General features: G+C 45.9%; 2 protein-coding genes across 2 annotated transcripts in view; both read right to left on the bottom strand.

Annotated features, from left to right (window-relative positions):
• The window catches only part of LOC100425088 (uncharacterized), a 57089-nt gene that overhangs the window by 9604 nt on the left and 33602 nt on the right, over positions 1-13883 (bottom strand). Inside the window, exons 8-9 of the mRNA XM_077981220.1 lie at positions 5383-12540; positions 1837-2175 (exon numbers count right to left, since the gene is read on the bottom strand). Of these exons, the coding sequence (XP_077837346.1) occupies positions 9911-12540 (2630 nt within the window). The 3' untranslated portion in view covers positions 1837-2175; positions 5383-9910. The remainder of the gene's footprint in view (positions 1-1836; positions 2176-5382; positions 12541-13883) is intronic.
• Positions 1-13883, bottom strand: part of LOC720236 (zinc finger protein 701) — a 57089-nt gene that overhangs the window by 9604 nt on the left and 33602 nt on the right. Inside the window, 4 exon segments of the mRNA XM_077981639.1 lie at positions 1109-1131; positions 1134-1170; positions 1173-1189; positions 2902-3888. Of these exon segments, the coding sequence (XP_077837765.1) occupies positions 1109-1131; positions 1134-1170; positions 1173-1189; positions 2902-3028 (204 nt within the window). The 5' untranslated portion in view covers positions 3029-3888.

The following is a 13883-nucleotide window of genomic DNA, read 5'->3' as shown; positions in this document are numbered from 1 at the left end:
ATGAATTTCTTATGTTAGAAGTAAATAATTAGCTGGGCATGGTGGCAGGCACCTGTTGTCCCAACTACTTGGAAGGCTGAGGTGGGAGGATGGCTTGACTCTGATGGTGGAGGTTTCAGTGAGCTACGATTGCGCCAAGGCGTTCCAGCCTGGGCAACAAAGGAAGACTCCATCTCAAAATAAAATAAAATACATGAAAATAAGATTAATTAAAGTACAAAACTCTATTTTGTATATGTTCAAAAAATAATAAAACCTACACACACTCACAAAAAACTACATGTTAATACAAAGTGTGGTCATTTGTCCCAGATTTTCAAAGTATGCAATATTTTCAAAATACATACATATGTGTATATATGTATGTGTATGTATATATGTGTATATATATAAAGGTTTTAAAAATATAAAAAGTAGCAAGTTTTGTTTAACTGAAGAGGAACCTCATTTTGGTGGAAAAGGATACTTTGGCAGCTAGAAGTACTGCTCCTATACTTCAGAAAAATTGTAACCAGTTTTACAAAAAACACCTGTTTCACAAGACTCTCCACAGTAACACCACTGTCTCCATCAGGTTAATTTGTTAAGAATGGTTTAATAAATCTCCTGCTGTTATTTAGGTTGACTTCATATTCTTAAAATAATGATGGAATAAAACCCCTGTATCATTCATGTCTGTGTATGAATTTCCCATTCTAAGTACTAAGATTTTTTGAGTCAGAAACACAGCAACTCACTCAATTACTGAAAAATTTAGTATAAAATCAGGGAGAAAAGATTTTCCCTTATTGGTCTCCTTTTCTAGAATTTACCACGTACTTTGTGCATATGAATATGTGACTTCCATTGGCAGCTGCTCTAATCCTGATCTACAGAGAACTGACAGAGCATCCAGATGTGGCCCCTGAACAATCCCCACTGCCAAACAGCACTGACACCATGGGACCCTCACCCTGTGAACAAGATGAGAGGGACTGAGGGAAGGCATGGGTGAGTGTGAGCAAACCTGTCAGGGAGGACACTTGAGACTCAGAGAAGATTCACAACACCAAGGCCCAGGGTTTCTGAAAGGAAAGAACAGAACAATCCACCGAGAATATCATCTCACCTGAGGAATAGCCATCCCTGACCCTTTGCTTTCCTCTTCCGTGTTTTTTCCTCACGTACCAAGAGTCTTTAGAAGTCAATCCTGAATGTTAGAAATATGTTGTTTATTGCTCAGAATCAACACACTTCCTCCCTGTAACACAATGACACATACAAAGGTGCCCTCACCCTGAAAAAATACAGTCACCTCTGCTGCCCACTGCACCAGGGATGATACATTTCTACAAGACTCTCACTTCCCTCCTGGAGAAGCCCACACACACACTGCAGGATTGAGGAGCCGGGCTGGAATGAGATCCCCTTCAGGGCACAGACCCAGCCCTGACCAAACCCCGTGCAGAGGCTGGGTGTGGTAGCTCATGCCTGTCATCCCAGCACTCTGGGAAGCCAAGGTGGGTACATTGCTTGAGCTCAGGAGTTTGAGACCAACCTGGGCAACATGGGAAACCCCATCTCTACCAAAAATACAAAAATTTGGCCATGTATGGTTGGTGCACGTCTGTGTGTCTCTGGTCCCAGCTACTTAGGAAGCTGAAGTGGGACGATCACTAGAACTCAGGAGTTTGAGACCAGCCTGGCCAACATGGTGAAACCCTGTCTGTACTAAAAACACGAAAATTGGGCTGGGCGTGATGGTTCATGCCTGAAATACTAGCACTCTGGAAGGCTGAGGTGGGAGGATTATTTGAGGTCAGGAGTTCGAGAGCAGCTTGGCCAACATGGTGAAACCCTGTATCTACCAAAAATACAAAAAGTAGCCAGGCTTGGTGGGGTGTCAGTAATCCCAGCTACTCCAGAGGCTGAGGTTGCAGGATCACTTGAACCTGGGAGGTGGAGGTCGCAGTGAGCCGAGATGGCACCCTGGACTCCAGCCAGGGCAACAGAGTGAGACTCAAAAATAAAATAAAATACAAATACAAAAATTAGCCGGGTATGGTGGCACATACCTGTAATCTCAGCTACCTGAGAGGCTGAGGCACAAGAATTGCTTGAATTCAGGAGACAGAGGTTACAGTGAACCAAGATCACAAGACTGCATTCACATCCTGGAGGACAGAGTGAGACTCTCTGGGAAAAGAAAAAAAAGCATGTTTCTGATGTGATTGACGCAGAGATAATAAAACCTGAGTAATGTGATAGAGCCTGACAGGCAGAGGGAACTTCAGATGGGGGTGGGAGAGCATGGGAGACATTTCTGAGCCAAGACCTGAAGGAGGAGAAGGGGACAGTGCTGTGAGCATTTAGGGACATAGGGTAAGAGCAGTGAAAACAACCTGAGACAGGAAGGGTTTTGAGGTTTGGGAAAAGAGAAAAAGCAAATGTGACTGGGGCAGAGGGAGACATGAGGTGAGGGTAAGCTCCCAGGAGGAGCTGGACACTGGCAGGGGCCCTGGACACAGGGCTGTGGAGCCACAGTGAGGAGCTGGGCTTTTGTCCTGGGGAACACGGGAAGCCGGTGGAGGGTTCGCTGCCAGGGACTGACATGACCTGCTTTAGATTTCGCTATGATATCCTCAGAACAAGGACATTTTCAATGAGTTACGCTGAGAAGGTCTGAGATGAGTGAGAAGATGTACCTGAATTCTGACATGGTGGCCTGGAAGCGCTAATGGAAAGGGCTGGCCTTATCAAAATTATCCTTGAAACTTAGAGAAGCATCTTTCACATACCTGGGATAAAGAAACTTCTTTTGTCAGGTTCTGATGCCACTGATTCCCAACATTTAATTCTTCCTCACAAGAAAATTACAGTAACATTTATAAAATGCAGAAGTATAAAGACACAGCTAGTGACCTTGAAAACAGAGAGGCCAAGTGCAGTGGCTCACACCCGTAATCCCAGCACTTTGGGAGGCCGAGGCGGGCGCATCACCTGAGGTTGGGAGTTCTAGACCAGCCTGACCAACATGGAGAAATCCCATCTCTACTAAAACTACAAAAATTATCTACAAGTGGTGACGCATGCCTGTAATTCCAGCTACTCAGGAAGGCCAAGGCAGGACAATCACTTGAAACTGGGAGGTAAAGGTTGCAGTGAGTAGGCCAGGCTTGGTGGCTCATGCCTGTAATCCCAGCACTTTGGGAGGCCGATGCCGGCGGATCACCTAAGGTCAGGAGTTCGAGACCAGCCTGACCAATATGGAGAAACCCCATCTGTACTAAAAATACAAAATTAGCCTGGCGTGGTGGTACATGCCTGTAATCCCAGCCACTAGGGAGGCTGAGGCAGGAGAATTGCTTGAACGAGAAAGTCAGAGGTTGCAGTGAGCCGAGATCGCATCATTGCACTCCAGCCTGGGCAACAAGAGGGGACCTCCCATCTCAAAAAAAAAAAAAAAAAAAAAAAAAAAAAGGCTTGCGGTGACGTGAGACCGCTCCATTGCACTCCAGCCTGGGCAACAAGAGTGAAAGTGCGTCTCAAAACAAACAAACAAAAAACAGGGAAAGAGGGTCAGTTGTAGAACTAAGACATAAGCAAACTTTTTCAATCAAGAATGCATGAGTGGCCAGGTGCGGTGGCTCACGCCTGTAATCCCAGCAATTTGGGAGGTCGAGGCGGGTGGATCACCTGAGGTCAGAAGTTCAAGACCAGCTTGGCCAACATGGTGAAACCCTGTCTCTACTAAAAATACAAAAATTATCTGGGTTCCATCCTCACATCTTGTTTAACCTCTTGTTGCTCCTTCTCCCCAATCTTTAGATAGTCCTCAATCTCCATCTATTTCTGCCTCTTCTCCCATCTCTGCTCCTCTTCTGCTTTCCCTGTTAAATTCTGTCTTCCCTGTTATACCCCCTGTCCCCGCTCTCTGGCACCCCAGATCCCCAGGTGTCCTCCCTGCTGTGATTCTCCCTCTGTTCTCCTTGCCACCAGCACCACTCTGCTCTGTCTGCCCTGGCTCCAAATCTCTCCTCCTCTCCCTCACTCTGATGAGCCTCCCTCTTTGCTGCCCCTCTGTACCTTGCTGTCGTCCATCATCTCTCTGTACATCTAGATTTTCTCTACATTTCTCCGGTTGCTTTTCTCCTCCGCTTTCTTTTCTTTTTTTCTTTTTTTCCCCCACTTTTGCTGTCTCTTGTAGCTTTTCTCTACATTTCTCCTCCCGCTTTCTTATCTTTTTTATTTTCACTTTTGCTGTCTCTTCACAAATCCCTCACCATCCTCTACTTTGCTATCTGTTATGGGACTTTCTGCTTTTCTCTGTCTCAGGTTTTCTATTGCTCTCTCTGTCTCCTGATCCTTTTGGCCCACACAATTGAAAGGAGCTGGGCACATTCCTCAGCCCCGGGCTCAAAACTCCCTGAGCCTAGCACAAACACATCCCATCCTCCCATCCCACCACCATATATCTCTCAAACTCCCTGAGCCCAGTATAAACACCACCTGGAAAGTCTCCGATAAGGGGACAGCCGTTCAAGGTTACTGAAAGCGCAGGAGCCAAAAGAATTTCTTTGTTCCCCTACAACTTTCGGGCTATAAAAAGCAAACGCTCGCATTGTTCAGGGCCCTCTTGTATACTGTGTAAAGGAGGGACCAGGTTCGAACTTGTAGTAAAGATCCTTGCCGCTTGGCTTTGACTCTGGACTCTGGTGGTCTTCTTTGGGGAACAAACAGTCTGGGCATAACACAATCACAGGAGGGTTTGGAGTAAAACGCCTGCATCCCGGAGCAGCTCATTTTTCAGTGGCTGGAGCTGGGCAGGCAAGAACACCCCGTGTCACAGGACAGGCTCCGGGCACCTCCCCATCGCGGGCTCAGGAGAAGCGGTGACTGCTAAGGGGAGACTTGGGGTGCAGCAGGGCCCAGCATGAGGCGGGAGGTGGGGTGTGACGACGCCTTCGTACAAGGGTGGGGTCCACAATATCCCAGCACCAGGCAGAGAACGTGGCCTCCCCGAGACTGGGGTCCAGGCGTTTGCGCTTCAGGGGCCTTCAAGGGTGAGGCTGGGAGGCGCCCAGGTCGGAAATACACATCTCGGGTGAGGACTTTGAAACGCGCGGGGAGGGAGGAGTTAAAAAATGGTTTTGAGCACAAAAACTACGCGATAGGAAGTGTATACATCGCCCTGTAGCAGAAGACCGGAGACGGGAACAGCCTCAGGTCGACTTTAAGCACAAAAGGAAGCGACTTCCGAATTCCCAGAGGAATGTCCGCATTTTCTCCGGTTGAAGGAAGATGGGCGAGAATTTACAGGTCTGCGGGGACCCCAAGTCCCAGGTGCGGAAGTGCTGGGGACCTGCGGAGTGCACACTTAATACAACACAGAGCAAAACTCACCGCCGCGGCGCGATTTTCACTCTAGGAGATCTGCTTCCTGGTCTGCGCGCATCTGTGCGCACAGGACTAAAGCCAGGCCTGGGTGGAGCCAACGAGAAAGTGGGCTGGGCCTGAGCAAGGTAGAGGTGGGGCCCCAGGCGGAGAGACCTCGCCCTTTAGAACCAGCAGAGGGCGGGGCAGGGGCGGGACAGGTCCCTCAGCCTCGCTCCCAGCGACTCTATTTTTGGGACTTTGGATGCCAGAGAGGTCAGGAAGGCTGAAGCAAGATTCAAAAGCCCTGGAATTGTCTGGAACGGGGTTGCAAACTAGAATGTGAAATGCAAAACCCTGCCTGGGCAGAACGTACAATTTCATGCTGACGGCCCAGAGAACAGAATAGAAATCCTCTCCCTTTCTACTCTCCATTCACTCAGAAGGGAGAGTTCACCCTGTGCTCAGCTTCAGAGACTTCCCGAGGACCCCTGCATGGGATGCGCGATGGAGGGCTCAGGCCAGGGAGGAGTGAGGTCACCACCTGCTGCTTAAACACAGCAGGGATGCGGCCGGGTGGGCAGGAGCCTGAGGACCCAGGGGCGGGAGGATCGCTGAGCCTGGGGGTCCAGGCCAGCCTGGGCGACAAAGTCACACCTCCCGCAGGGCTCCCTTCCTTGTCTCTTTTAATTTTTAAAATAAAATTTTGATTGTGTGAGATAGGGATCCAACATTATTCGTTTCCATGTGGTTATTCAGTTAATTGTCCTAGCACATTTGTGGAAGAGATCTATTACTTTCTTTTTAAATTTCTTTTCTTTCTTTTCTTTTCCTTTTTTTTTTTTTTTTGAGACAGAGTATTTCTCTGTCGCCCAGGTTGGAGTGTAGTGGCTAGATCTCGGCTCAGTGCAGCCTCTGCCTCCTGGGTTCAAGCGATTCTCCTGCCTCGGCCTCCGGAATAGCTGGCATTATAGGCGTGCACCACCACACCCGGCTAATTTTTGTATTTTTTGTAAAGACGGGTTTTCACCATGTTGGTCAGGCTGGTCTCAAACTCCTGACTTGAAGTGATCTGCCTGCCTCGGCCTCCTGAAATGCTGGTATTACAGGAGTGAGCCACTGTGCCTGGCCCAATAAATACTCTTCACTTCGCTTTTAAATGTTGAGAAAATATAATTGAAAACTAAAAAATCTTCCCTTAAATGAGATATCATCTTCACGACGATAACAGCGAAAGAAATAAAAACTGTTTTATTAATAAATAAGCCTTATACCAGAATGTGATGGGAAATAGAGAACAGTTGAGAGGTTGAAAAGAGAGAAAGAAACTTAACTGTTCTGTACAACCCAAGTTCATGTTTTCAAGATAAACACCAATCAGTCCTCAGGGAAGAGTACTTGACAACACCCTTGATCACACATAGTTCATCCTGGCTCTACTTGGTAATGGAGGTGACTATCTGTGTCAGCTAATTAGCTTCATCCAGAGGGAGGGGGAAAAACCCTAACCCATGTCTTTTTGACAAATGTGAGTTTTACAACATGGCGACAGGTGCCCTCTCTGGTGAGGCTCCTACAATCCGACAGAAACTGATGTCAGCAGGAAATAATAAAATTTAGAATACATTATTGTCATGCGCGTCCATTTGAAGAGACCACCAAACAGGCTTTGTGTGAGCAATAAAGCTTTTTAATCACCTGGGTGCAGGAGGGCTGAGTCGGAAAAGAGAGTCAGCGAAGGGAGATAAGGGTGGGACCATTTTATAGGATTTGGGTAGGTAAAGGAAAATTACAGTCAAAGGAGGTTGTTCTCTGGCGGGCAGGAGTGGTGGGGGTCACAAGGTGCTCAGTGGGGGAGCTTTTGAGCCAGGATGAGCCAGGAAAAGGAATTTCAGAAGGTAATGTCATCACTTAAGGAAAGGACTGGCCATTTTCACTTTTTTTGTGGTGGAATGTCATCAGCTAAGGCAGGGACAGGGCATTTTCACTTCTTTTGTGATTCTTCAGTTACTTCAGGCCATCTGGGCGTATACATGCAAGTCACAGGGGATGCGATGGCTTGGCTTGGGCTCAGAGGCCTGACAATTATTAATTATAGAGTTTATTTGAACACAAAGCATGAGAATAGCCACCTGGAAACCTCAACTCCAAATGAATGGGGTCAGTGTTCCGAAGTAGAGACATTAATGTTTCACACAGATAAGGAAAGATGAGAAGCTTTAGCAGAATCACCACTTTTTCCATTCAAGTCCAATGCATAGGTTGCAGTAGCTTGATTGGTGACAGACTGATACACTTCAAGGAAAGTTACATTATCACTCTGTAAGAAGGGACAATGATGCCAGGAGGTCTTATCTCTGGGATTGCTTAGCTTTCTTATTTACATGAAAAAATTTTTAATTGATATTAGGAAACTCAATTGTATAGCACATTTTGTTTTGTTTTGTTTTGTTACGGAGTCCTGCTCTGTTGCCCAGGCTAGAGTACAGTGGCACGATCTCGGCTAACTACAACCTCCACGTCCTGGATTCAAGCAGTTCTCCTGCCTCAGCCTCCCAAGTAGCTGAAAATACAGGCGTGCACCACCATGCCCAGCTAATGGCTTTGTGTTTTCAGTAGAGACGGGGTTTCCCCATGTTGGCCAGGCTGGTTTATAATTCCTGACATCAGGTGATCCGCCCACCTCAGTCTCCCAAAGTGCTGGGATTACAGGTGTGAGCCACCGTGCCTGGTCAGGAAAACATGTAGAAGTTGAGCCTGCATGCCACTGGACTCAGGTTGCATGACCATGTTCCTCTCAAGGCTCAGAATTACTTAAAAGTCTGTAGCTTTAAATTTGAAATATTTGATGTTTGAAATATTTAATTTCCTACTGACAGTCCGAGTGACCTCGGACTGAAGCCTTTGCCACACTGATGACATTTGTAAGATTTCTGTACAGTATGGATTCTCTGATGTCTAATGAGGTGTGAACATGAAGTAAACGCTCTGCCACAATCACCACAGTTGTGAGCTTTCTCTTCTGTATGAATTCTCCTGTTTTGCATAGGATGAAGTTTGACTGAAGACCCTGCCACAGTCATGACATTTGTAAGGTTTCTCTGTGGTATGAGTTTGCTGATGAACTGCAATGTATGAACTGTGTCTGAAAAATTTGCCACGTTTATTACACTTGTAAGATCTCTCTTCATTATGGGTTCTCCAATGATTTGCAATGGTTGTAGCATTACTGAAGACTTTGTGACAAACATCATGAGAGGTGACAGGGCACTAGCAGCCCCCACTCTCGGCGCCTCCTCAGCCTATGTCCACTCTGGTAGTACTTGAGGAGTCCTTCAGCCCGCCACTGCACTGTGGGAGCGCCTTCTGGGCTGGCTGAGGCTGAAGCCAGCTCCCTCTGCTTGTGGGGAGGTGTGGAGTGAGAGGCACAGGTGGGAACTGGGGCAGTGCACGGCGCTCACAGAGAGTTCCAGGTGGGCATGGGCTTGGCGGGCCCCACACTTGGAGCGGGTATCTGGCACCGCCAGCCCCGGGCAGTGAGGGACTTAGCACCTGGGCCAGGAGCTGAGGAGGGTGCGCTAGGTCCCCCAGTACTGCCAGCCCAACTACGCCATGCTTGAATTCTCACGGGGCCTCAGTGCTTCCCCATGGGACAGGGCTCAGGATCTACAGCCCACCATGCCTGAGCCCAACCCCGCCCTGTGGGCTCCCCCGTGGACCGAGCCTCCCCAAGAGGCACCGCCCCCTGCTCCATGGCTCCGAGTCCCATCGACCACCCAAGGGCTGAAGAGTGTGGACGTGCGGGACTGAGGGACAGCTCTGCCTGCGACCCCAGCGCAACATCAACTAGGCAAAGCCCGCTGGGCTCCTGAGTCGGCTGGGGACTTGGAGAACTTTATGTCTAGCTAGAAGATTGTATATGCTCCAATCAGTACTCTGTGTCTAGCTCAGTGTTTGTGGATGCACCAATCAGCACTCTGTATCTAGCTAATCTAGTGGAGACTTGGAGAACTTTTCTGTCTAGTACTCTGTGTCTAGCTAAAGGATTGTAAACGCACCAATCAGCACTCTGTATCTAGCTAAAGGTTTATTAACACACCAATCAGCACCCTGTAAAAATGGATCAATCAGCTCTCTGTAAAGTGGGCCAATAAGCGCTCTGTAAAATGGACCAATCAGTATGATGTGGGAGGGGTCAAATAAGGGAATAATAGCAGGCTGCCCCAGCCAGCAGTAGCATCCTGCTAGGGTCCCCTTCCACACTGTGGAACCTTTGTTCTTTCACTCTTTACAATAAATCTTGCTGCTGCTTCACTCTTTGGGTCCACGCTGCCTTTATGAGCTATAACACTCATTGCAAAGGTCTGAAGCTTCACTCCTGAAGTCAGTGAGACCACGCACCCACCAGAAGAAAGAAACTGTGGACAAATCCGAACATCTGAAAGCACAGACTCCGGATACACCATCTTTAAGTACTGTAACACTCACCGCGAGGATCCGTGGCTTCATTATTGAACTCAGTGAGACCAAGAACCCACCAATTCCGGACACAATTACATTAGTCAACTTTCCCTAAACCATGAATTGCCTGATGGTGAATAAGCACTGACTGCTCACTAAAGGCTTTGCCACACTCACTACACTTAAAAAGTTTCTCTCCAGTGTGAATTCTACTATGCCTTTTAAGGTGTGATTTGCGACTGAAAACTTTGTCACATGCTTCACATTTGTAAGGTTTCTCTCCAGTATGAATTCTATGATGACTTGAAAGGTGTGACTGTCGATTAAAAACCTTCCCACATTCATTACACTTGTAAGGTTTCTCTGCAGTGTGAATTGTAGTATGTCTTGCCAGGAGTGAATTACGCACGAAAGCCTTGTCACAAACCGTACATTTGTAAGATTTCTCTCCGTTATGAAGTCTACGATGGCATACAAGGGATGACCAGTGACGGAAGGTATTTCCACACTCATTACACTTGTAAGGTTTCTCACCACTATGAAGTCTATGATGGCATAGAAGGGATGCCTTCTGGCTGAAGGTCTTGCCGCACTCATTACACTTGTAAGGTTTCTCACCACTATGAAGTCTATGATGGCATACAAGGGATGACCTGTGACTGAAGGTCTTGCCGCACTCATTACACTTGTAAGGTTTCTCTCCACTATGAATTCTAGTATGTTTTGTCACGTAGGAACGACACGTGAAAGCCTTGTCACAAACTGTACATTTGTAAGATTTCTCTCCACCATGAAGTCTTCGATGGCATACAAGGGATGACTTGTGACTGAAAGTCTTGCCACACTCATTACACTTGTAAGTTTTCTCTCCAGTGTGAATTCTGGTATGTCGTGCCAGCTGTGAATTCCACGTGAAAGCTGTGTCACAAACCTTACATTTGTACGGTTTCTCTCCAGTGTGAATTCTCTTATGTGTCTCAAGGGTTGATTTGCGACTGAAAACTTTGTCACATGCTTCACATTTGTAAGGTTTCTCTCCAGTATGAATTCTATGATGACGTGAAAGGTGTGATTGTTGCTTAAAAGCCTTCCCACATTCATTACACTTGTAAGGTTTCTCTGCACTGTGAATTCTAGTATGTATTGCTAGGACTGACTTACGCACGAAAGCCTTGTCACAAACTGTACATTTGTAAGATTTCTCTCCAGTATGACGTTTACGATGATATACAAGGGATGACCAGTGACGGAAGTTATTGCCATACTCATTAAACTTGTAAGGTTTCTCACCACTATGAAGTCTACGATGGCATAGGAGGGATGACCTGCGACTGAAGGTTTTGCTGCACTCATTACACTTGTAAGGTTTCTCACCACTATGAAGTCTACGATGGCATACAAGGGATGACCTGTGACTGAAGGTCCTGCCACATTCATTACACTTGTAAGGTTTCTCTCCACTATGAACTCTACGATGGCATACAAGGTATGACCTGTGACTGAAGGTCCTTCCACACTCATTACACTTGTAAGGTTTCTCACCACTATGAACTCTACGATGGCATATGAGGTATGACATGTGAATGAAGGTCTTGCCACACACATTACACTTGTAAGTTTTCTCTCTAGTGTGAATTCTTCTATGTCGTGCCAGCTGTGAATTACACGTGAAAGCTGTGTCACAAACCTTACATTTGTATGGTTTCTCTCCAGTGTGAATTCTCTGATGTATCTCAAGGGTTGATTTCTGACTGAAAACTTTGTCACATTCTTCACATTTGTAAGGTTTCTCTCCAGTATGAAGTCTATGATGACGTGCAAGGTTTGATTGTTGGTTAAAAGCCTTGCCACACTCATTACACTTGTAAGGTTTCTCTCCACTATGAATTCTAGTATGGTTTGCCAGGTAGGAATGACACGTGAAAGCCTTGTCACAAACCTTACATTTGTAAGGCTTCTCTCCAGTATGAAGTCTATGATGACGTGAAAGGTGTGATTGTTGATTAAAAGTCTTGCCACATTCATTACACTTGTAAGGTTTCTCTCCACTATGAATTGCCTTATGAATTACAAGGGCTGAATTATGACCAAAGATCTTGCCACACTCAATACACTTGTAAGGTTTTACTCCATCACATTTATATTGTTTGTCTCCTAAATGGATTATCTGGTGTTTCCTTAAGACTGAGCTACAATTAAAGGCTTTATCACTCTCATTACATTGGAAAGATGTTTCTCTCATGTGTACTTTCTGTTTTTGTGCGAGTAGTGAAGAATTTGGGGAATTACTCTCATAGTTATTAGAAATATGGATTTGGGGCCTACAGGAAATTCTTTGGAATGTTGAAAGTGAGGGAGCATCATTGGTAGACTTCTCAAGTTGATTAGCAATTATACCTTTGATCTGAAATAAGTGGAGTTGAGGCAGATGCGAATGAAAGCATGATCCAAGCTGATCATTAATAGGCTTGTTTCCAGCTTGCCTTTGATCATATCGGTCTGTACACCCAGTCAACATTTTAATTTTTGTCATGGGTGCTTCATGGCCATTTCTTTCATCTTCTTGACACTGAAAATCAATGTCATGAATTTCTTTCTCAATATCCTGGAAGCAAAAATCTCCAATGTGATGACTTTCATGTCTTTGCAATGTCCCTGTGTGGAACACTTCCGTATTGCCCTGCCCTGTTGACAAGATCTCCTTCATCATGCATTTGGAAGAGATATCTACAAAATATAAACACCAATAGGTTTCTAATTAACTACAGACGGTAAATCATACTGAAGTGTGTAAATGTGACACTTCAGTATGACACTTCATATTTATATGAAGAAGGCTCTCACCAAGAACCAATCTAGCTGACATCTTGCTCTTGGATTTTCCACTTTCCAGATTCATGAGAAATAAATTGCTATGTCTTAAGCTTTCCAGTTTAAGCTATTTCTTTTTTTGTCTGTTTTTGAGATGAAGTAATGCTTCATCACCCAGGCTGGAGTGTAGTGGCACGATTCTCCTCCCTAAAGAGATTCTCGTGCCTCAGCCTCTTGAGTAGCAGGAACTACAGACACATGCACCATGCTGACTAATTTGTTTTTTGTTGTTGTTGTTGTTTTCTTTTTTTTGGGAAATGGAATCTAACTCTGTCACCCAGGCTGGGGTGCAGTGGCACGATCATGGTTCACTGCTACATCCACCTCCCAGGTTCAAGTGATTCTTCTGTCTCAGTCTCACAAGAAGCTGGGATTACAGGTGCATACCAACACACCCAGCTAATTTTTGTATTTTTACTACAGACGGGGTTTCACCATGTTGGCCAGGCTGGTCTTGAACTTCTGACCTCAGGTGATCCGCCTGTCTCGGCCTTCCAAAATTTTGGGATTATAGGCATGAACCATCATGCCCGTCCAATTTCTTTTAATTTAGTAGATTCAAGATTTCATTATGTTTGCCTGACTGGTCTCAAACTCCTGACCTCAAGACATCTACCACCTCAGCCTTTCAAAGTGCTGGAATTAGAGGTGAAAGTCACTGCAGCTGGCCAGTCTAAGCTATTTCTGACAGAACAGTGAGATGAGTGAGACAGGAAAATGGGCATCTCATCATTAACATCACTGAAGGCTGACAAATCTTATTAAACAAAGGAAGTTGAGACTGTAGTATAAAATGTATATGAAGTCATCTAATAGTATTCACTTGTTTTAAAAAGCAGGTGAACGAAATCACCTGAGGTTGGGAGTTCGAGACCAGCCTGACTAATATGGAGAAACCCCCTCTCTCCTAAAAATACAAAAATTAGCCAGGTTTGTGCCAGGCATAATCCCAAATACTTAGGAGCCTGAGGCAGGACAGTCACTTGAACCCAGGAAGTGGAGGTTGCGGTGAGCAGAGATTGCACCATTGCACTCCAGCCTGGGCAAGTAAAGGGAAGCTCCATTAAAAGAAAAAGAAAAAAAAAAGAGGCCGGGTACAGTGGCTGATGCCGGTAATCTCAGCACTTTGGGAGGCTGAGATAGACAGATCATTGAGGTCAGGAATTCGAGACAAGCCTAGCCAACATGGGGAAAATTCA

Source organism: Macaca mulatta, chromosome 19 (genome assembly GCF_049350105.2).
Source record: "Macaca mulatta isolate MMU2019108-1 chromosome 19, T2T-MMU8v2.0, whole genome shotgun sequence".
Taxonomy (NCBI): Eukaryota; Metazoa; Chordata; class Mammalia; order Primates; family Cercopithecidae; genus Macaca; species Macaca mulatta.
Note: the sequence above shows the minus strand (reverse complement) of the source record. Positions and strands in the feature narration are given on the sequence as shown.